The 25,247-nt window shown below is 37.1% G+C and overlaps 1 protein-coding gene across 2 annotated transcripts; it reads left to right on the top strand.

The window, feature by feature from the left end:
- The first annotated feature begins 1,137 nt into the window (after window positions 1-1,137).
- LOC128695190 (uncharacterized) lies at window positions 1,138-25,247 on the top strand. 2 transcript variants are annotated; one of them, XM_053785690.2, is made up of 9 exons: window positions 1,138-1,253; window positions 4,754-4,940; window positions 5,791-5,903; window positions 14,014-14,127; window positions 14,848-14,908; window positions 15,422-15,534; window positions 18,229-18,348; window positions 21,855-21,921; window positions 23,995-25,247. In XM_053785690.2, the coding sequence occupies exons 2-9, from the start codon at window positions 4,788-4,790 to the stop codon at window positions 24,088-24,090; spliced, it is 837 nt and encodes a 278-aa protein (XP_053641665.1). In that variant the 5' UTR covers window positions 1,138-1,253; window positions 4,754-4,787; the 3' UTR covers window positions 24,091-25,247. The 2 variants fall into 2 exon arrangements, with proteins under 2 accessions (XP_053641665.1, XP_053641666.1); XM_053785691.2 differs by lacking the exon at window positions 1,138-1,253 and adding an exon at window positions 1,296-1,450.

The following is a 25,247-nucleotide window of genomic DNA, read 5'->3' as shown; positions in this document are numbered from 1 at the left end:
GACTGTCTTGTCTTATTTCCACTGTGGTCCTCAAATCTTGTCCCCCAGGATGCGACCCACACCAGTCGACTAACACCCAGATGCCTACTTGCTAGGTGAACGGGGACAACAGGTGTAAGGAAACGCCCAACGTTTCCACCCTTGCCGGGGATCGAACCAAGGACACACAGCATGTGAAGTGAAGGCGTTGCCTACCAGCAGGTATCTTATTTCTCAAATTACCATTACAACATGGTAAAGACCCATAAGCTTCCTTATATGAAACCAGTGAAAGTCTCTTCCACTCAATTTCTAAATCTCTTGCCCACCCAATGTGCCTGACCCCTCTCTTCCACTAGTGGGCCCCGTCCACATGTGACCGCATCTAGTACTACTGCATAAATGCATCACATGTGACCGCATCCAGTATTGCTTCATGAATCCACTCCTTTCCCTGGCTCTACTTTAAAAAAAAATTCTGTTTTTACATCGGTGTTATTAGGTTGATAAAACCCCCCCTGGTGACTGGTCAAGGTCCAAGTCGGAATGAAGCGTCATACGTTTGTGTCCTACATGCGGGTTATTTATGGTTTATTCCAGTCACGGCATTGTGTCTTTTTCATTCTTTCTTGAGTTTCGGTACAGGTAGAGAGTCAGGTGTTGCACATGTGTCTTAATGAGGATGATGGAGAGGAATGATTTTTTATTTTTTAGCTAACATACGTGTAAATTTTACCTTATTCCTAGTAATGACCCTCGTATTGTAGATAGTCTTAATGACCCTCGTGTAGTAGACAGTCTTTTTAGTATGATAATAAGATGTTATCTTCATTATAGAATAATAAGAAAATATTATAACCTTTATATTATAATAAGGTAAAAGGACCCCAATGGAAATAAGTCACTCTGTCTGACTTTTTTGTGTTATCCCAGGTTCTCTACACATATGCTGCTATGTATAATAATTCTATGTAATTGTATTTGTGTATACCTGAATAAACTTACTTACTTACTTCTTTATATTATAATAATAAGGTAAAAGGACCCCAATGGAAATAAGTCTCTGACTTTTTTGGGTTATCCCAGGTTCTCTACACATATGCTTCTATGTATGATAATTCTATGTAACCGTATTTGTGTATACACGAATAAACTTACTTACTTACTTACTTACTTACTTACTTACTATGAAGTTATAATGGTGTTGCGCTTGTGGCGCCTCACTTGAGCAACACTGTAAACACACTCACCCAGACCACACAGCTTTTATACAGGCAAGTGCACATTTAATACAAGATAAAGACATGTGTGGATGTTTCCACATGCCTGGAAGGTCACCTGACTGTGCTTTATGCACTTGCCTCTCTCTCTGACCCTAATATATAGCTTTATGTGATGTATTTATAGTGTAATGGTGGCAGGAGAGCTGTGGCGGCCGTCTGGAGGTGAACTCTACCACAAAATATTAATGGTGATCACCCCCTTTATTTTTATCTTTTTTTTTGTATTTTTGCGACTCAGGCTTAATAATTATGTGCACACTGCTCTTTAAAATGCATTTTCTTCTACTCGTTCATCAGAAAGCTGGGTTAGTCAGGCACCGTCCCACATGTCCTTGCCATCATGAGAACATAAGAAGGAGCAGTGCATCTGACCCACTGGGCCATGCCAGTCAGGTTCAACTCACACCCACTAGTATATTTGTCTGACTTATTTTTAAAACTTTATAACGTTTTATCTTCAGTGAAGGTACTCGAGAGTTTGTCCCACTCACCCACAATAGAGTTGTGGATGAGTGGAACAAACTCCCAAGTACAGTTGTGTAGCTTTAAAAATAGGTTAGATAAATACATGAGTGGGTGTGAGTTGGACCTAACTAGCTTGTGCTACTAGGTCAGTTGCCGTGTTCCTTCCTTAAGTGAATGTGACCTGACCTGACTAGGGTGGGGCAGGAGACTTGGACCTGCCTCGTATGGGCCAGTAGGCCTGCTGCAGTGTTCATTCCTTCTTATGTTCTTATGTTCTTACTTAGTCTAAATTTTTCCAGCTTGAAGCCATTGCTTTGAGTCCTGTCTTGGTTAGATACTTGTAGCACGTTATTTACATCCCCTTTGTTTATTCCTGTTTTCCATTTACACTCCTCAGTCATATTCCCCCCCCCCCTAATTTTATGGCTTTCTAGAGAATGCAGATTCAGGGCCCCTCAGTCATGGGATCAACTTTGTCATCCTTCTTTGTATGTTTTCCAGTGCATTTATACCCATTCTGTAATATGGTATCTAGAATTGTGCAGCGTAATCTAAATTAGGCCTAACCAGTGATAGGTGGAGTTGAAGAACAACCTGAGAACTCCTGTTATTTATGATAAATTAGACACATGTGCAACTCTTGGGTATCTTTATTGAGGAAACGTTTCGCCACACAGTGGCTTCATCAGTCCATACATAGGAGAAACTTGAAGAACAGGAGGAGAATGAGGTAATCAGTCCCTCAACCTTGAGTCGATGTGTTCAGTCCATCAATCTCCTATGTATGGACTGATGAAGCCACTGTGTGGCGAAACGTTTCCTCAATAAAGATACCCAAGAGTTGCACATGTGTCTAATTTATCAACAAGTCGGTTCTCTGAACCATTCATCTACAAATCCTGTTATTTATACTTTTTGATATAAAGCCCAAGAATTCTATTCGCTTTATTGCGAACACTTATGCACTGTTGTCTTGGTTTTAGATTACTTCTAACTAGAACTCCTAAATCTCTTTTGCAACCATAAGATCTAAATTTAGTTTATAAGTGTTATGGTTATTTTCCTTTCCATTGCATAGAACTTTGCATCATGTGTACTCTATGATGATTATTGATAAATGACACACTTGTGTGTCAATACTGATGGACAGAACACGTCAACTCCAGGCTAGGGACTGATTACCTCAAACTCCTCATCTTCCACCTTTCTCTGCATTGGACTGAAGAAGCCACTGGCTGGAGAAACATTTCCAGAATAAAGATAGCCAAATGTTGCACAGTGTCTCATTTATCAACTTGTCAGTTTTCTAAACTATTTATTCACATTATGAATGTTAATCAGTTGGTTATCATTTTGTTGTTATACAACTCCACCATTAACTGGTTGATGCCAACTCAAGAGTCTACATTATTTTGTATGGAGATTGTGACAAAGTCTGGTTGAGGGAGACATCGATGACAACGACCATTATCTAAAATCAGTTTTAGTATATATTAGTAATACAGTTGTGCAAAATATTGGAAGCTTTAGTCCATCAAAACTGTTAGGCAAGTGTAACTAACAGAACACTGCCATTAGACAATCATAGTACATCTGACCTTACCACATATAATCCTCCTTTGACGATTCTTTGATTGTATTTATTCTGTTGGATTACGGAAGCTCCTGGTGAGTGAAATGTTTCCAAATAAAAGCTCTCTGTATGTTGCACTTGTCTTTTTATACAGGTTTAAAGATGCCTCTTAGTGTTGACAGGTATAGGGTCTTCATCCTGAAAAAAAAATTGCCGCAGTTATAAACTAAGTCATTCACTGTGGAAAAGGAATGTGAAAAAGACTTAGCATAAGGAAGCTATATAGCCCTTGTGGGTTTAGTTCTTAGTTTTGATTGTAATAATAATAATTAGCATAAGGGATCTGGTTGGAAATCTACAGTGAAACTCAATCATCATAAGTATTAAAGGTAATATGTACACTTTAATTTCTTAGTATAATAGAAGTTCCAGGGTTTATATCACAATTACATACCTATTATTGGTAAGGCTTTATTGAAATTATGAGATGCATTTTTGGTCTCCATGTTACAGAATGGAATAAATGTGCAGAAAATTTACAGAGAAGGATAATAAAGTTTATCCCAGTATCAGAATGTTAGAACTGTTTCCTGTGAGGATAAGTTAAAGACATTGAATTTATAACCAGAAAATTTATAGAATTTGGAGGGAGGATATGGATGAAGTGTTCAAATGGAAAACATGAATAAATAGGAATGAAGAGTAAAGTATGTGATGGAAATGGGTATGCATTTATTCAAATTGTCATTCCTTAGTGATTGAATAAGTTTATATCTTGGTAAGTAAGGAGTTCATGTGTGATTGTGTGTATTTTTCTGCATTGTGGTACCATCATTTTTAGTTAATAGTGTATTGTCTTGTTTCACGTCTTGGTACAGTATGTACTTGTTTTATGGCTTACAGTATAAAAAATTAATTTTGTTTTTGTGTTGCATTTATATTTTCATAAATCTAAACTTTAACTTGGAGTACGTATAAGGACTGGTATTCTGGCGTGTCTTTTGTTTCTATCAAATTTTGTGTACCTTTTATTTTATTCAAATAAGTAGTTTGGTGGCAACAGCATTTTACTGTAGACTAGTTTTGTGAGTTTTAAATGTTAGCACATCAGAGTTTTTTATTTTTGTTTAAAATTAAAACTTTGTTCACAGTATTGGATGGGTTTGGAAAAGCTGGAATTTTCCAAGGGTTACCTAGTTGGATATTCAGTTGTAAATTTCTTATGTGAACAGTGGTACAGATAATACCAAACATTTTTTTTGGGGTATTTTATTACATCTTTTTTTGTCTTTCTGTTGCACCTCTTCACTTCCATGCACCTTGTCAAAGTTGTTTTAATGAGTTCTATCTACATAATTAAGGTTTCAAAACCAAAATACTATACGTATTTTAAATTTTCAAACATTTATAGAATACTGTATGTTTTTAAAATAATTACTTTTTTACTTTTCAGTTAAGTAAGGATTGAAGATACTTAAACTACAGACATGGCAGATGGAGAGGTTACGAGTGTTGTATCAGATGCCAATGGTGCATCTCCTAAAGAAGAAAAGAAAGAGAAACGTACTGGTTCTCGAGGTGGAAGAGGTGGGGCTAGAGGAAGAGGAACCTTCAAAGGAAGATCTGATTCAGATGACCTGGTGTGTAATCTGATGATAAACTCTTAAATGATTCATTCATTTTCTATAGTGTTAGTCACACTACAGTAAAACACTCACATGGCAACAAGCTATAGGAACTGCAGCATTATCATATCCAATTCAGACTATGCTACTTGGTGGTTATGCATGATGAAGTCAGTCAACATAAATGTTTAGGTTTGCTGAGATTTATTTACACAATCTCAGTATTCTCCTGGAGAGTTATATTATTAATCTACTGTCTGTATGCACTAAAATGATATAATTTACATATGGGTATGTTGACCATTTTTATTGAAGCACCTTTATGGTGGAACCATACCATTGATGATGGGTTTTTTGCCACACTAACATAGAACCTTTGGTGGTCTGACATGTTTTCCCACTTCCATTTTGTCTTTCAATAATTTTTTTTTTTTTTTATGCTTGCTACCTTTCCCTGTTACTTTCTGACTTGTGAAGGATAATTACTATATGTACAGTTTTTAATGGCCAAACAAGTGGATGGAAATCTTTAAAATGGTGATTCTTCAAAGGAAAGTGTCTTGATCCAAGGAATGAAAGCTACTACTCTCCTCTTAGATCACCACCTGAAGAAGAGGTGGTGCTGTATGAATTTGATAGGTTTATTACTCCCCCATTAATTTAATTAACTTAATAATTGAACAGACTGAAGTATTTTGGGTTCCTTCTTTGCCCTGTGTAGTATATATTTGAGATGTCTTGGGAAGACAATGGAGGAATGATCTAAAAACAAAAAAGGATTGAAGATTTAATTTAGGTACTCTTAGTGTATTGATAATTTTATGTTTTTTATAGTTATTCATGAATTGTGCTCTTTTTAATACAGAGAGAAAAGGACCCCTGTGGTGTATTCCTCTTCTTTCCTAGCGTCATCACTGCTGACATAGCTTCAGAATTATTGAGGGTTGGAAAAATTGCTACTGAAATAAGATTAGGAAAGTAAGTTTTATCCTGACTCAGATTACTGGTAACTAATTATATTTTTTCAATGTTTAGGTATTATTCTTTATCATGTATTTAATATTTTAGAAAAGTTGAAATCTCCATGGGAATTCTTCTCAGACAGTACACAATGGTATTTACTAAATATTTAAACATAGTTGATAATATCAGTTACTAATATTAGTAAAAATTCTAAGTAATAGGGTACAGTATTTCCATTTTAGCTTATGAAAATATAATTCACAATCCTTGAGTTGCTCAGTTTTAACATGCATAGTGTAAATACAAGTTTCTTAAACCTCTTGTTTATTTGCCTTCATTCCAAATGAGATGGTGTAATTTGTTTGGGTGGTTTATCATTTAAGTTCTGTGTTCCTTTATATTTTTGTCAGAAATCGTCTTGTTTCTTTTTAATTTCATTCTGAATATTGGTATGGTCATAGATCTTTTTTTTTCTCTTCTTTACCTTTCAGTTTCACTTCTATTAGATAATAGCAGTACACAGTAAATGCAATCTCTTGCTGTCTCTCTGGGAAACTCCTTTATCCTTTATGCCATTTAGATGGCAAAAATGTCTTCACAATAAATATAACAAGTGTTGTACATGTGTATTTTTCATCTACAAGAGTAAGGCTGGAACTGATGGGATCATGACAGAAATGTTAAAAGCAGGGGGGGATATAGTGTTGGAGTGGTTGGTACTTTTGTTTAATAAATGTATGAAAGAGGGGAAGGTACCTAGGGATTGGTAGAGAGCATGTATAGTCCCTTTATATAAAGGGAAAGGGGACAAAAGAGACTAAAAATTATAGAGGAATAAGTTTACTGAGTATACCAGGAAAAGTGTACGGTAGGGTTATAATTGAAAGAATTAGAGGTAAGACAGAATGTAGGATTGCGGATGAGCAAGGAGGTTTCAGAGTGGGTAGGGGATGTGTAGTTCAAGTGTTTACATTGAAGCATATATGTGAAAAGTATTTAGATAAAGGTAGGGAAGTTTTTATTGCATTTATGGATTTAGAAAAGGCATATGATAGAGAGAGGAGAGTTATTAAATGGAGAGTTAGAGGTATTGGGAAGATGGAGGGAATATTTTGAGGAATTGTTAAATGTTGATGAAGATAGGGAAGCTGTGATTTCGTGTATAGGGCAAGGAGGAACAACATCTTGTAGGAGTGAGGAAGAGCCAGTTGTGAGTGTGGGGGAAGTTCGTGAGGCAGTAGGTAAAATGAAAGGGGGTAAGGCAGCCGGGATTGATGGGATAAAGATAGAAATGTTAAAAGCAGGTGGGGATATAGTTTTGGAGTGGTTTGTGCAATTATTTAATAAATGTATGGAAGAGGGTAAGGTACCTAGGGATTGGCAGAGAGCATGTATAGTTCCTTTGTATAAAGGCAAAGGAGATAAAAGAGAGTGCAAAAATTATAGGGGGATAAGTCTGTTGAGTATACCTGGCAAAGTGTATAGTAGAGTTATTATTGAAAGAATTAAGAGTAAGACGGAGAATAGGATAGCAGATGAACAAGGAGGCTTTAGGAAAGGTAGGGGGTGTGTGGACCAGGTGTTTACAGTGAAACATATAAGTGAACAATATTTAGATAAGGCTAAACAGGTCTTTGTGGCATTTATGGATTTGGAAAAGGCGTATGACAAGGTGGATAGGGGGGCAATGTGGCAGATGTTGCAGGTGTATGGTGTAGGAGGTAGGTTACTGAAAGCAGTGAAGAGTTTTTACGAGGATAGTGAGGCTCAAGTTAGAGTATGTAGGAAAGAGGGAAATTATTTCCCAGTAAAAGTAGGCCTTAGACAAGGATGTGTGATGTCACCGTGGTTGTTTAATATAATTATAGATGGGGTTGTAAGAGAAGTAAATGCGAGGGTCTTGGCAAGAGGCGTGGAGTTAAAAGATAAAGAATCACACATAAAGTGGGAGTTGTCACAGTTGCTCTTTGCTGATGACACTGTGCTCTTGGGAGATTCTGAAGAGAAGTTGCAGAGATTGGTGGATGAATTTGGTAGGGTGTGCAAAAGAAGAAAATTGAAAGTGAATACAGGAAAGAGTAAGGTTATGAGGATAACAAAAAGATTAGGTGATGAAAGATTGAATATCAGATTGGAGGGAGAGAGTATGGAGGAGGTGAATGTATTCAGATATTTGGGAGTGGACGTGTCAGCGGATGGGTCTATGAAAGATGAGGTGAATCATAGAATTGATGAGGGGAAAAGGGTGAGTGGTGCACTTAGGAGTCTGTGGAGACAAAGAACTTTGTCCTTGGAGGCAAAGAGGGGAATGTATGAGAGTATAGTTTTACCAACGCTCTTATATGGGTGTGAAGCATGGGTGATGAATGTTGCAGCGAGGAGCAGGCTGGAGGCAGTGGAGATGTCATGTCTGAGAGCAATGTGTGGTGTGAATATAATGCAGAGAATTCGTAGTTTGGAAGTTAGGAGGAGGTGCGGGATTACCAAAACTGTTGTCCAGAGGGCTGAGGAAGGGTCGTTGAGGTGGTTCAGACATGTGGAGAGAATGGAGCGAAACAGAATAACTTCAAGAGTGTATCAGTCTGTTGTGGAAGGAAGGCGGGGTAGGGGTTGGCCTACGAAAGGTTGGAGGGAGGGGGTAAAGGAGGTTTTGTGTGCGAGGGGCTTGGACTTCCAGCAGGCATGCGTGAGCGTGTTTGATAGGAGTGAATGGAGACAAATGGTTTTTAATACTTGACGTGCTGTTGGAGTGTGAGCAAAGTAACATTTATGAAGGGGTTCAGGGAAACCAGCAGGTCGGACTTGAGTCTTGGAGATGGGAAGTACAGTGCCTGCACTCTGAAGGAGGGGTGTTAATGTTGCAGTTTAAAAACTGTAGTGTAAAGCACCCTTCTGGCAAGACAGTGATGGAGTGAATGATGGTGAAAGTTTTTCTTTTTCGGGCCACCCTGCCTTGGTGGGAATCGGCCAGTGTGATAAAAAAAGAAAAAAAGAAATAGAGTGGATAGAGGAGCAATGTGGCAGATGTTGCAAGTATATGGAATAGGTGGTAAGTTATTAAATGCTGTAAAGAGTTTTTATGAGGATAGTGAGGCTTAGGTTAGGGTGTGTAGAAGAGAGGGAGACTACTTCCCGGTAAAAGTAGGTCTTAGACAGGGATGTGTAATTTCACCATGGTTGTTTAATATATTTATAGATGGGGTTGTAAAGGAAGTAAATGCTAGGGTGTTCGAGAGAGAGGTGGGATTAAATTTTGGGGAATCAAATTCAAAATGGGAATTGACACAGTTACTTTTTGCTGATGATACTGTGCTTATGGGAGATTCTAAAGAAAAATTGCAAAGGTTAGTGGATGAGTTTGGGAATGTGTGTAAAGATAGAAAGTTGAAAGTGAACATAGAAAAGAGTAAGGTGATGAGGGTGTCAAATGATTTAGATAAAGAAAAATTTGATATCAAATTGGTGAGGAGGAGTATGGAAGAAGTGAATGTTTTCAGATACTTGGGAGCTGACGTGTCGGCGGATGGATTTATGAAGGATGAGGTTAATCATAGAATTGATGAGGGAAAAAAGGTGAGTGGTGCATTGAGGTATATGTGGAGTCAAAAAACGTTATCTATGGAGGCAAAGAAGGGAATGTATGAAAGTATAGTAGTACCAACACTTTTATATGGGTGTGAAGCTTGGGTGGTAAATGCAGCAGCGAGGAGACGGTTGGAGGCAGTGGAGATGTCCGGTTTAAGGGCAATGTGTGGTGTAAATATTATGCAGAAAATTCGGAGTGTGGAAATTAGGAAAAGGTGTGGAGTTAATAAAAGTATTAGTCAGAGGGCAGAAGAGGGGTTGTTGAGGTGGTTTGGTCATTTAGAGAGAATGGATCAAAGTAGAATGACATGGAAAGCATATAAATCTATAGGGGAAGGAAGGTGTGGTAGGGGTCGTCCTCGAAAGGGTTGGAGAGAGGGGGTAAAGGAGGTTATGTGGGCAAGGGGCTTGGACTTCCAGCAAGCGTGCGTGAGCGTGTTAGATAGGAGTGAATGGAGACGAATGGTACTTGGGACCTGACGATCTGTTGGAGTGTGAGCAGGGTAATATTTAGTGAAGGGATTCAGGGGTAAATGTAAATGGGGAGCCTTTAATTGAGCTATGTGTAGAAAGAAATTTGGTAATAAGTAATACATATTTTATGAAAAAGAGGATAAATAAATATACAAGGTATGATGTAGCACGTAATGAAAGTAGTTTGTTAGATTATGTATTGGTGGATAAAAGGTTGATGGGTAGGCTCCAGGATGTACATGTTTATAGAGGGGCAACTGATATATCGGATCATTATTTAGTTGTAGCTACAGTTAGAGTAAGAGGTAGATGGGAAAAGAGGAAGGTGGCAACAACAAGTAAGAGGGAGGTGAAAGTGCATAAACTAAGGGAGGAGGAAGTTCGGGCGAGATATAAGCGACTATTGGCAGAAAGGTGGGCTAGTGCAAAGATGAGTAGTGGGGGGGGTTGAAGAGGGTTGGAATAGTTTTAAAAATGCAGTATTAGAATGCGGGGCAGAAGTTTGTGGTTATAGGAGGGTGGGGGCAGGAGGAAAGAGGAGTGATTGGTGGAATGATGAAGTTAAGGGTGTGATAAAAGAGAAAAAGTTAGCTTATGAGAGGTTTTTACAAAGCAGAAGTGCTATAAGAAGAGCAGAGTATATGGAGAGTAAAAGAAAGGTGAAGAGAGTGGTGAGAGAGTGCAAAAGGAGAGCAGATGAAAGAGTGGGAGAGGCACTGTCAAGAAATTTTAATGAAAATAAGAAAAAATTTTGAAGTGAGTTAAACAAGTTAAGAAAGCCTAGGGAAAGTATGGATTTGTCAGTTAAAAACAGAGTAGGGGAGTTACTAGATGGGGAGAGGGAGGTATTAGGTAGATGACGAGAATATTTTGAGGAACTTTTAAATGTTGAGGAAGAAAGGGAGGCGGTAATTTCATGCACTGGCCAGGGAGGTATACCATCTTTTAGGAGTGAAGAAGAGCAGAATGTAAGTGGGGTGGAGGTACGTGAGGCATTACGTAGAATGAAAGGGGTTAAAGCAGCTGGAGCTGATGGGATCATGACAGAAATGTTAAAAGCAAGGGGGGATATAGTGTTGGAGTGGTTGGTACTTTTGTTTAATAAATGTACGAAAGAGGGGAAGGTACCTAGGGATTGGCGGAGAGCATGTATAGTCCCTTTATATAAAGGGAAAGGGGACAAAAGAGATTGTAAAAATTATAGAGGAATAAGTTTACTGAGTATACCAGGAAAAGTATACGGTAGGGTTATAATTGAAAGAATTAGAGGTAAGACAGAATGTAGGATTGCGGATGAGCAGGGAGGCTTCAGAGTGGGTAGGGGATGTGTAGATCAGGTGTTTACATTGAAGCATATATGTGAACAGTATTTAGATAAAGGTAGGGAAGTTTTTATTGCATTTATGGATTTAGAAAAGGCATATGATAGAGTGGATAGAGGAGCAATGTGGCAGATGTTGCAAGTATATGGAATAGGTGGTAAGTTACTAAATGCTGTAAAGAGCTTTTATGAGGATAGTGAGGCTCAGGTTAGGGTAAAAGTAGGTCTTAGACAGGGATGTGTAATGTCACCATGGTTGTTTAATATATTTATAGATGGGGTTGTAAAAGAAGTAAATGCTAGGGTGTTCGGGAGAGGGGTGGGATTAAATTATGGGGAATCAAATTCAGAATGGGAACTGACACAGTTACTTTTTGCTGATGATACTGTGCTTATGGGAGAGTCTAAAGAAAAATTGCAAAGGTTAGTGGATGAGTTTGAGAATGTGTGTAAAGGTAGAAAGTTGAAAGTGAACATAGAAAAGAGTAAGGTGATGAGGGTATCAAATGATATAGATAAAGAAAAATTGGATATCAAATTGGGGAGGAGGAGTGTGGAAGAAGTGAATGTTTTCAGATACTTGGGAGTTGATGTGTCGGCGGATGGATTTATGAAGGATGAGGTTAATCATAGAATTGATGAGGGAAAAAAGGTGAGTGGTGCGTTGAGGTATATGTGGAGTCAAAAAACGTTATCTATGGAGGCAAAGAAGGGAATGTATGAAAGTATAGTAGTACCAACACTCTTATATGGATGTGAAGCTTGGGTGGTAAATGCAGCAGCGAGGAGACGGTTGGAGGCAGTGGAGATGTCCTGTCTAAGGGCAATGTGTGGTGTAAATATTATGCAGAAAATTCGGAGTGTGGAAATTTGGAAAAGATGTGGAGTTAATAAAAGCATTAGTTAGAGGGCAGAAGAGGGGTTTTTGAGGTGGTTTGGTCATTTAGAGAGAATGGATCAAAGTAGAATGACATGGAAAGCATATAAATCTATAGGGGAAGGAAGGAGGGGTAGGGGTCGTCCTCGAAAGGGTTGGAAAGAGGGGGTAAAGGAGGTTTTGTGGGCAAGGGGCTTGGACTTCCAGCAAGCGTGCATGAGCGTGTTAGATAGGAGTGAATGGAGACAAATGGTACTTGGGACCTGACGATCTGTTGGAGTGTGAGCAGGGTAATATTTAGTGAAGGGATTCAGGGAAACCGGTTATTTTCATATAGTCGGACTTGAGTCCTGGAAATGGGAAGTACAATGCCTGCACTTTAAAGGAGGGGTTTGGGATATTGGCAGTTTGGAGGGATATGTTGTGTATCTTTATACGTATATGCTTCTAAACTGTTGTATTCTGAGCACCTCTGCAAAAGCAGTGATAATGTGTGAGTGTGGTGAAAGTGTTGAATGATGATGAAAGTATTTTCTTTTTGGGGATTCTCTTTCTTTTTTGGGTCACCCTGCCTCGGTGGGAGACGGCCAACTTGTTGAAAAAAAAAAGAAAAAAAAAGAGTAAGGCTCTAAGTGTCACTGGGGCTGTTTTCCCATGACTTCATCATGGCTGGATTTCCATCTTTTATGTGCTTTGTACATCTCTTTTCTTCCTCAACACAGTCATTTTCAGTGTCTTTTGGGGGCTTCATATTTGCTAAGACCTTGATCCAATATGTAGCACATCTGAATGTTTTTTCCATATATTTGTTTTCTTGTTAAGGTTGCTATTTTACCGCTGTATATTCTGATTTTGGTCTAATGTATATTGTAATTTTTATATATTTTAACACTCCTTATGCTGTATCTGAAAGCTAGTTTAGAATTTGTCTGTCCATATAGCATTTGAGATTGTTATACTATATTTATGTGGTGTTTTGTGATAACTATTTTATAATCTTCCCAGATCCTCCACCACTTCATCAGATCATTCCACTTCCCGACCACCCTGAGGATGAAGGAATACTTCCTGACATGCCTGTGGCCCATCTATGTCTTTAAGTTTCAGCTGTATCCCTTTCTCTCCTATAAGTTCCTCTTAGTATGTTTATGTTTTTTCATACTTTCGTTGGGTCTTCTGTCTTTCAATGTCACTAGATTCAGTTTTGGTAGTTCTCCTCATTGCTCATTTTCTTAGCTTTTGAACAAGCCCTTTTGTATACTCTTGCAGTTTCTCTATGTTCTTAACATGCTTTTTCAGGAATGGGTTCCATACTGGTGCTGCATACTCCAAGATGGGCCTTACATATGTTTATATAAAGGGCCCAGAATGTCTCATTGTTGAGATTTTTGATGGTTACTGTAAGATTTGCCAGACAGCATTGGCTGCTGAGGTTATTCAGCTATGCAAGCCTTTGGTGACATACCAGGAACTATGCCCATCCCTAGGCCTTTTTCTTTTGGTGGGGTCTACAGCCTCTATCCTGTCTTCTTGCCCCTTCTCACATCTTCATAACCTTGCATTTGCTGGAGTTGATATCAACCAACCACTTACCTGACCAGTCTTGCAGTTTGTCCAGATTTTGGTTGTTATTGTTGCTTTTGTACTGTATATGTACATGTTATTTATTTTTGCCTTCATATGTACAGTACAAATATTACAATATCTCATACTGCCTTACAGTATGTTGAAATTTTTTTTTTATGTAAATGGGACTACCATGAATTAATTTAAAACAGTGATTGTATGATAACTTAAAATGAAGATTTCAACTAAAAATAATTTGCTGTAGGCATATAATACACAGTACTGGTGTTTTTAATTCCCAGGATGTGCTACATGAATTTTGCAACTGAAGATGAAGCCACAAAGAAGAAGAAAGAATTGTCAGACATGGACTTTGATGGTGTGAAGCCACATATTGATTCTGCCTTCAAGCAGCGGTATGTTTACTGATCTTTACTAACATTTCTGGTTATAACGGCTGGAGTCCTGGAAGTGGGAAGTTTGGTGCCTACACTCTGAAGAGAGGGTGGGGATGTTGTAGTTCAGGAGGTTCATCGGAGCTGTCATGTCGGTATGCTTCTGGGAAGATAGTGATTGAATCATGGTGAAAGTGATTCTTCTTTTTAAGGGAAAGTGGGGGGTCATAATACTTCAGTGGGAAATGAATAGTTATTTAAGCTGCATTATTATCAAATTTCTGTTTGAAATGTTTCAGTATGGAGATTTTTGATCAGTTACTGAGGTTCTCAAGAGTGATAATGCTTTCATGATTGACTGGCCAAAATTATTTACGTTATTATAATATAGGCGATTAAAATGCCAGGAGCAAGGGGCTAGTAACCCATTCTCCTGTATACATTACTAAAGTTAAAAAGAGAAACTTTTGTTTTTCTTTTTGGGCCACCCTGCTTTGGTGGGATATGGTCGATTTGTTGAAAGAAGAAAGATAAAGGAATGTGGAAAATGGATGTAGCTGAGTACTGTAAATGAATGAAAGAGTACCAGTTGGGTTGAACCCCAAAATATTTTTTTTGTTCAGTATACATGTTTTCCAAAATGTCCTCTGCTATATACATAATGAAAAAATGTATATAGCTGTAGCTTATTTTTCTTTACCAATTGTGGCAAATAATTTTTTTAACTACTTATATTTTTAGGGATTCTAACAAACAGAATTCCAATGAAGAGACAGAGGCAGCACCATCCAAGAATAAGGAGGTAAGTCTTTATCGGTAACATAAATTAGACATGATATTACATAATTAATCTTCTTGAGATCTGTTTATTTGATAACCAGCTAGTATTTCATTGAAGTAAAAATGACAAAATTACCTCGCAATACCCTGAGCCCTAATGGATCATTCAGTTTTATTTTTCTTAATTTTAGTTGTGTTCCTCTGTTTTTTTTTAGTGAAGATTGCAGAGCCTCATCTTTCTTTATCACCTATACTTGTAGATATTCCAGAAATTTTAGAATTAAAATGTTTCAAATTAACCAATATAAAGACTCAACTGAACAACAGTACATAAATGAGTAGGATATTGTATTTGCACCTAGATCACTGAGGTACTAGGCTCATAATTGTTGAATGGCATTTGGTAGGTCATTAGTTAGAAGAGGAACATGAGAAAGTCTTAATGACAGCATATTGCAAGATTAATTTTATTTTAACCCTTATATTAAATCGGTAAATTTTTTCCATCCTTTTAACGTGTTTAAATTTCACACAGAGGGAGAAAGATCCATGTGGGATTTTCATCTTCTTCAAAAATATTATCACATCAAGCCCGGCTGCAAAGTTATTGGTAGTTGGTAAAAGTGCAACTCAAATTAGATTTGGCAGGTGAGTAAATGGAACCTTTTTTTTTTTTTTTTTTTTTTTTTTTTGTCTTTACAGAAGAATCAGTAATTCTATACATGTCCAGTGGAACCTTGACTTACGAGTGCCCCAATGTACAAGTTTTTTGAGATACAAGCCATCTCTGGGTCGATTTTTTGCTCTGAGTTACGAGCCAGCTCCTTCTGCTTCTCCATCAACACAAAAACCTGGACACCTCGCTTGTTTATCTATGATTTCATGCTTTAATTCCATGGAAATCATCCTCTTTTTCTTCTCAGCATTGTCCTTTACACTTACACATCAAAGTAGAATGACATGAAAAGCATATAAATCTATAGGGGAAGGAAGGCGGGGTAGGAGTCGTCCTCGAAAGGGTTGGAGAGAGGGGGTAAAAGAGGTTTTGTGGGCAAGGGGCTTGGACTTCCAGCAAGCGTGCATGAGCGTGTTAGATAGGAGTGAATGGAGACAAATGGTACTTGGGACCTGACGATCTGTTGGAGTGTGAGCAGGGTAATATTTAGTGAAGGGATTCAGGGAAACCGGTTATTTTCGTGTAGTCGGACTTGAGTCCTGGAAATGGGAAGTACAATGCCTGCACTTTAAAGGAGGGGTTTGGGATATTGGCAGTTTGGAGGGATATGTTGTGTATCTCTATATGTGTATGCTTCTAAACTGTTGTATTCTGAGCACCTCTGCAAAAACAGTGATAATGTGTGAGTGTGGTGAAAGTGTTGAATGATGATGAAAGTATTTTCTTTTTGGGGATTTTCTTTCTTTTTTGGGTCACCCTGCCTCGGTGGGAGACGGCCGACTTGTTGAAAAAAAAAAAAAATAATAATACATATTAGTACGTAAGTAATAATTCAGAATGTTGCCGCTAGTTGGCACAGCTGATGCCAAAACATCCGGTAAGCAGTACACGTTTACATCGCTGTGGGAGTAGTACTCTCGTGCTTTCTTGCATTTTTTTTGACAGTCATTTGGTTAAATTTCTTTTTTCTACTGTGAAGAAAAAGATGATGATTTCCATGGACTTAGCCAGGCAATACCAGCTTAGTACATCTATGATATGTAGATACTAAAGCTGCATCAGTTATGTTCAGTGATTAAACAAAACAGATTGTATTAATTAAGTTCAGCGATTAAAAAAACAAATGTATCAGTTAAGTTCAGTGATTAAACAAAACAAATTGTATCAGCTAAGTTCAGCGATCAAACAAAACAATGTTGTTGTTGGAGGTGTAAAGGGCCACTGACATCATACGCCACAGCTCAACCTCCCCCACTCTCAACCTCCCCCCCCTCAACATCCCCCACACTAACCTCCCCCACCATCTCTGCTCCAAGTGTGTAAGTACATGTACACTTTATATAAACAGTTTAATATTTCTTTACATTCTGTAGTGTATTATGATTTATTATGTTTTTATATACGATATTTCTGCAGTTAGCCTCACAAGTACTCCGTTTTCTCTTACAATTAGAGCATGGTAAGATAATACATGTATAGTCAAAGTTAGACAGGAAATGGCGGACGCTTCCGCCACTGCCTCTGCCACCATATCATGGCCTATTTTATTAATTCTAGAGTATATATCATGTTTCTGTGTTAACTATATTGTTTATTATGTCATATTAGAGAAACTGTGATAGATAAATAAGCTGTACAGTTGATATTAGTGTCATATTCAAGTATTTTGTCTTGTCTCCAGAGTGCAGGAACGGATTAATGGCTTTTCAGTTAATTTAAATGAGGAAAATTGATATATGAGTAAATTAAGTTACGAGCTAGGTCACAGAATGGATTAAACTCATAAGTCTGGGTTCCACTGTATATAGTTTGAGGCACAGATACGCACTAATTTGCCCTACTTAGCAGGGTATGGTGAATCACTAGATTATGCCTGTGTTTGGGCAGTCAGTTGATGATCTTGACCATACCTCAGCAGTATCAAGATCTGCCTAGAGTAGACACATTAGCCTAAAAGGCACTGGAATGTGTAATTGCAGTGTGGGTTCATATTATTGAGGATCAGCTATGCACACTGCTGGCTATCATACCGTCCCACCTGACTCCCCCACCCCTCCTTGGAAGAGGCAGGAGTGGTTTTTCCCATCCCTGGACGTGATAGGGCTATGTAGGGATGTGAAGGAAAAATTTACAAGGACACTCCTTAATTGTAAACATTTTGCTTAAAAAGAACTTTCAGCAAGCCCCATGTGAAATACCTCCCACAATATAAATTTGTGTATTGTGTGTTTTCATATTTTCGTTATCAGCCATTGTACTTTATCTAAAGTAAATGGAAATGTATGCTTTAACTTATGAACCAGTTAAGTGTGTCCTCACAAAACCATGAAGTGTCCTTTTTATGTAGAAATTGTGTATATTGATCTACTGTATAATTAAAAAAGCATACTGAAGATGAGGGACAAGTGACAGCAGACATTGCACTTTTAAATTTTTGTATGAGAAATATAATGCAGATAGTACAAAATAAAGGGCTACAGATGACAGCTTACTTTAACTCCTTTTGACATTTAATGTTCACCTTCAAGATATATCACTTTCATTGCATTGCTTAAAATGGGACAGTGAGTATTGTATTAACTACTCAGCACTAAAACTGTCTTAATTATTCAATGAAACATTTTTTTTGTGCAGTATTGTTACTGATTATCTTCTTTTTACTTCAGAATGTGCCATATGAATTTTGCAACAGAAGATGAGGCGGAAGAAATTAAAAAACAACTAATGGAAATGGAATTTGATGGACTAAAGCCACATGTTGACTCTGCATATAAACATCGAAGCAGGTACAATATTGTATTTTCTTTGTTTTTTTACTACACTGGCTGTTTCCTACCAAGGTAGGGGTGACTCAAATGGAAACACATTGATCATCACACTTTCAATAGCTGTCTTGCCAGAAGTGCGTAGACAGCTTAATTCAAAATATCGTCAGAAATGCAACATCTCCATCCATCCTGCAGTATAAATAGCATAGTGTTAGTGTCATCCTAATGCTTTATCCTTATTTATGTATTTATCCCAACTGTTTTGCTTGAAATGCTGTCACTGTTGTACCATAGGTTTCACAAAACAATATTTTCATTCCTTCTGAATTATCTCCAGTATTTTTTTGTTCAATATACAGTAAAGTAGTCTCCCCGTATCTGTGGGTGATATGCAGATGCCTGAAACCGTAGACAATAGCGAACCCTATATATAAGTTGTTTTTGTTTACATGCATACATCTGATAAAGTTTAATTGATAAATTACACTTCTCTTAGGCTTTGAAGTATTGCCACTCTCACTACTTTTGTGCTTTGGGGCCATTATTAAGCAAAATTAATTTTTATCTTCACAACAACATTGTGAAACACAGTAATGAATGCGGGCAGAGAGAAAGCTAGAGGCTAACTGGATGCGAGTTTAGGGGTATATAGCCTGTATGGTGCAGGCCAGTATAAAAAAAATTGAAAAGATAAAAAAATTAAACTTACAGAAAAATACTTCAACATTTTGGTGTAAGTCTCATCTTTGTACAATATTTCTACAATGAATTATAGTCATTACAACATTTCTTGTGGTAATGCCACAGTTAGTACATCCCTGCACATGAAGTGAATTTTCAGTTTTTTTTTTTTCTGATTTTTGTATTTTTATATTTTTCCCCCCCTAATATATTAAAATCACCATTTGGCATCGTTACAAAATGGGAATAGCTATGGCAGACCAAGGAAAAGCCAGGAATGACAATGAAGATGGCATGACGAAAAGTAGCATGTCGCTCATGATGCTGTAAAATGTTGTACACCTACCATCTGACTTACGACCGAGTTCGGTTCCGAGAAACCGGTCGTAAGTCGAAATGGTCATAAGTCGAACTTTACTACTGAATATCAACAAAACATTTTTGTAATGACTTTATTGTTTTATTTTGGTATTTCATGTTTTACTTTACTTTTTATGTTGTTAGTACTGTATTTTATACTGTAAAGTTTAGGATAAACACTGTGTACAACACAAATAGTTGTTTATTTCCCAGAAATTTGGCATAAAAAACACGGTCGTAAGTCGAGTGGTCGTAAGTCGAGCAGGTTGTAAGTCAGATGGTAGGTGTATATTGTATATTTACTGTATTGAAAACTTTAGGCATGTGCATCATCTGGGTATCTTGATTGTAGATGTTTCGCCAACCAGTGGTTTTATCAGTACAAATTCTAGCTGTTACTACTGTGACTACTACTACTGCGACGATTACTACTACTACTACCACCACTAACCTGTGCCTCAGGTGTGACCTACTTCCACTGGGGATTCCCGCCCACCAGTGACTATGCCCTCCATCTTCCGCCAGTATAAAAGCAGCAGCCTTCTTGCCTGTGGTCCAGAATCTTCACGACCACGGTGCTCTTAACACCACCTTCGAGGCTGAGGGACTGATTACCTAATCTTTTGTATATAGTTCTACTGTCTTCTAATAATGTCCTAGAATTTGTATTGATAAAGCCACTGGTTGGCGGAACGTCTACAGTAAAGATACCCAGATGTTACACGTGTCTAAATTTTTCAAGTTATCGGTATTGTATACCATTCGTGTACAACTTGTCAGACACTGCAACATCATGGAATCTTGGTTCAAAGGACATCCATGTTACCTATTTACTGTATTATTGACTATTGTATTTATCTATCACAAGTCTTCCAGAATGACATTAGACATACAATAAATACCATACAAACATAATACAGATGCCCAAATGAAGAAAAGCTGATATAATTTGAGGAGTGGTCGGCAGCGAGCGGTAAAGCAGTGTAACCATAAGAATATAATTTTACACTCTCACTGGTCCACTAACATGATAAAAAATGTGTATCATAGGGGTAGCTGCAGAAGAACACTCCTTTTGTATGCCAAGACTCATAAATAGGGCAAAAAATTTGCTCCCAAGTAACATGTTTGGCTGTTTTTTTCTTGATCTCAGCAATAAGTTGACTTATTGAAAACCATCCATTAATAATGCATGGATTGAAATCATTTTCACAATAAGCACTCAACACTGAGTGTTTTACAAACTAATGTTGATATTTTCACAGTAGCTTTTATTTCTTTGTATTAGGAGGAAGGTAAAGGGCAGGTATACTAAATGTCAAAAACTTACCAACTTTATTTTTTGTGGGAATGAAAATAAGGTATATTACAGTATTTAATTTCATGATAAAATTGGTTGAGCATTGTTTTATCTGTAGGGAGTGCCCAGAACTCTTTTGGCAGTGTCAGTACATGAGGTCTTGCTGCCAGTATATATTTTTTTATTTGTTTGTTGGCTGATCTTAATGAAACTTTTACACAGTAATATGACATATGCTTATTCAAACCCCCCAAAAATTAAAAGAAATTGGGCAAACACTAAATGGCCTGCACCGTGCAGGCTGTATACCCCTAAAAGAGGACCAGTGTGGGTACATAGGACAAAGAGAGAGGAGTCATGTACTGAATACAACAGGGCAGGAAGGTTTCACCATGTTACTCAGAATGGCGTGCAGTTTGAAACCCATGAATCGTGTATTTCTGGAATTTTCCATTTAATATTTAAGGGCCACAGTAAACTGCGGATGAATGAAACCATGGAAACAGAATCTGTGAACACAGGGGTTCTACTGTACTGTATTTTTTGGTGAATAATTTGTCATTAGAGTATTATTACCGGAGTATTATTATTATGTAAAAGAAGGAAATTAAAAGTGAACATATGAAAGAGCAAGTTGATGAGAATAGCAAAAAATTTAAGTAATGGGAGGGTTGACATCCAACAGGTATGTGTGAGTGTGTAAGTTAGGAGTGAGTGGAGGCAAGTGGTTCTTATGACTTGAGATGCTGTTGAATTGTGAGCAACGTAACATTTATGAAGAGAATCGTGGAAACTGGTTAGCTGGACTTAAGTCCTGGAGGTGGGAATTACAGTGCCTGCATTCTGAAAGAGGGGTGGGAATATTGCAGTGTGCCTACAGCAAGATGTTGATGGAGCAAGTGATGGTCATCTTACCTTAGTGAGAGACAGCTGGTGTATTAAAAAAAAAAATTATTATTGCTGTATGACCCTTGTGGGTTTAGTGCTTAGTTATGATTATTGTAATAATAATAATATTATTGTTGCTGTTGGAATGAAAGTATGATTGCTAAATAATTAATATTTAAAAGATAAGTAATTTGATGCAGTGAGAGTTGAAAAATTAGAGTGGCTTGTAAGTAGTAGGTAAAGGTTAGATTTACTGTGACTAATAAGTTTTATAATGCATTTGATGTTTTTTTAGGGATGGTGTCAAACAAGAAAAACGTGTTGTGGATGATGATATTGAAGAATCCCACACCAATAAAAAGGTGAGCCTTTTATCAGTCTCATAGATGAAATTGTTGTATATAATAGAAAAAATTTATGGATGAATTTCCAGTAAGAAATTTATTCATAAATTTCCAATAAGAAATTTGTCAGTTTTTTTATTTGAACATTAAAATGCCCTCAGATTGCTCATACATTTAGATATTCTGATTTATAAAACAGGTTTGTAGTTCAAGAAATCTATAAATATATTTTAGCTGACAGCTTTGAGAGAGATTAATTGTATAATGTGTTTTCTTAATCCATTTTTTATTTTTGATCTTGTTAATATATTATCAGTATCTCCTTTAATGTGAGGAATGAAGTGAATCATCTCTTTTTACTAATGTATAATTTACAATATTTTCTTGGCCGTAAGTGAACCATATTTTGCAAGAGTGATTCACCAGTTTTCAAATCATGGCCTTTACATACATAAAATTTTGCCAAAATTTAAAATAAATTTGGAATACACTTTCTTGCACAACGTACTCATCAGTATATACTTGCCTATATGTGGTTGCAGGGGTCAATTTATTACTCCTAGATCCTCCTCATCCTGCTGCATGGAAGATAAGCTTCCTCCTGGCCACTTGCGCCTTATCGTAAACTGTATGGAGTCCACTACTCCTTCATTGAGGTTATTCCACTTCCTGAGCACCCTATGACTAAAGAAACACTTCCTGATATCCATGTGGCTTATCTGTGTATTTAATTTTCAGTTATTCCACTTCCTGAGCACCCTGTGACTAAAGAACACTTCTTGATATCGATGTGGCTTATCTGTGTCTTTAATTTCCAGCTATGTCCTGAAGTATCTGTTATCCACTAATCCTTGTGTACCCTATTAATTCCTCATGAATATTTTGAATGTTGTTATATCCTGATTCCTCTGCAAATGTCATTAGATTCAATTCTGTTAGCCTTTGTTTGTATCTCAATAACTAGTCTTGTTACATATGCCTACGCATTCTCTAGTTTCTTAATATGCTTTTTCAGTTGTGGGTTCCATGACAGTGCTTCACACTTGAAGATGAGCATGATGTAGGTTGTACAAAGGGCTCTTTGTTGAGGTTCCTGAAGGCTACTCTTAGATTTGTCAGATGAGCATTGGCTGCAGAGGTCATATGGTTGTTGCGAGTCTCTGGTGATATGCTAGGCACTATGCTCACCTCTTAGTCTTTTTCCCCAAGTGAGGTCTGCAGCCTCTGTCTCCTGAATTTGTAATTTGTGTCTGGTCGTCTGGCCCCTTTCCCTGTTTGTTCAGATCAATTTATATCACTGTTCAAATGACCCTGGTGACTGCAACATCCCTATTCCTCCTTTAGAGTGCAGGCACTGTTTCCTTCCTTCAGGACTCAAATCCAGCTAACTGGTTTCCCTGAATCCCTTCATAAATGCTACCTCACACTCTTGCAGTACGTCAAGCAATGAAAATCATTCATCTTTGCTTCAGTCTAACTCACTGTCACAAGTCTGTTGAATGCTCAAGTCTCTAGCTTTCAAAACCTTCTTTTCCACCTCCCTCCAATTCTTCCTGGGACAACTACTACCCCTCCTTCCTTCCACCCCGGATATGTGTACCCCTCTTGTCATCCTGTTTTGCTTCTGTCCTCTCGAAATGCCCTAACCACCTCAACAACCTCTGCTCAACCCTCTGAATTTTACTTTTGGTAGCCCCCTCTCTGTCTTCTAATTTCTATTCTCTGAATTCTATGCATAATATTCATACCACACATTGCTTTCAAAAATGACATCTCATTTCCTCCAGCCTGCAACTTTTAAAGCCTGTCTCATCAGCTTTACTCTGGTACATTCCCCTCTTTTGCCTCCATATATATGCCTTTCTTTTCACAGATGCCTCAGTACACTATCTACTTTTATTTCCTTTATTCTGTGGTTCATAGATCCAAATGAATACATTTGGATATTACATGGATAAATAGATACTGTACTTCTGTCTAATGTTTACTTGCATCTTTCAACTGCTCTTTATGTTCGTTACACTTTGTGCATTTACTTGTATGTAATAATCATTGGCTCACACTTCTTACAAATGTTTTTTTTTTTCTCAGACTAAGGAAGATGAAAAGGGTGAAAATGAAGATGAAAATAATAAGGAAGAAATAGAAGAAAATGAGGATACTAACAATGATGCTGTTAGTGAATAAGAATATGATGGTGAACTATTAGAATTCCTAATTTAATGACTTTACAAACTTTTTTTATTGTAGGCAATGTATCCTAGCAAATTTTATACTCGGTCATTATAGGTTGATGAGAAATGTAGAATTTTGACAACATTTGTTTAAAGTTATAGGCATCAAGGAATGAGTGTCAGCAAAAGAATTTATTTTTCCACTCCACTGTGTCTTCTTCAGTTAAGTACTGAACATGTGTGTAATATGAAATTTATGGTTAGTCATTTGGATTTTAGAAAGCAGTTAGTCCTTGTCTGCTAAAGCTTAAGTGTTAAATTTGTGACAGTACAATGTAATATTAAATTTTCTTATCTAGTAGGTTGAAAACCTATCAGTTGATATTGCATGTCAAGTCAGCAGGATATACAGTATTTTCAGCTTTTCTTTTGGTGTGTTTTATGTTGATCTCATTTTGAATAACCTATGGCACAAAAGCCCCTTGACTCATTTGCTGTAACTCATGTCACAGTATGTTAAATAATCTTAAGCTCATGTCATTTCCATGCATCGTATCATAGCTCATTTTGTTCTTATTGTTATGGATGTAAACAGTACCTATATCTAAATAAACAAACACTCCCATACATCAAACACCAATTATAATACTACAACACAATTACTGAATTTGTTTAATTATTAAACTTGAAACTTTTAAACATTTAAATAATTTTTGCCCACAGAGATTACACTTTATTGTTAGATACATTGTTAACAATGGAAAGGATGTCATAGGCGTGAAACTGCTAACCTGAATGAGGCCTCCAACATATTCAGAAATGCAATATTTAATGTAGCTAAACTAGAAAACTAGTAAATATTTATTCTTGTAATTGATAAATGTATTAATACTGTAATTAGCTGTCATATCAGTATCTTGCAGTGTTAGCATTTTTCAGCTTTGAATAATGTAAATTCTTCTGGAAATACACTAATTTTCTTGTTTAAAGCTTTTTGTAAATTTAAACTTATTTGCTGCATCATCCTCTAGTCACTTGTGACTAGTAATACACACACACACACACAAGGAAAATTTTGGTAGCAAGTCAAATTAGTATTTTATAGATTTCCAATGATTTACAGTTTAACCATTCATTAAAATAAAAAAAATCATTAAATACTATAGTACT

The sequence above is a fragment of the Cherax quadricarinatus genome, chromosome 35 (assembly GCF_038502225.1).
Source record: "Cherax quadricarinatus isolate ZL_2023a chromosome 35, ASM3850222v1, whole genome shotgun sequence".
Classification (NCBI taxonomy): Eukaryota; Metazoa; Arthropoda; class Malacostraca; order Decapoda; family Parastacidae; genus Cherax; species Cherax quadricarinatus.
This window is presented reverse-complemented; position numbering and strand designations above follow the sequence as displayed.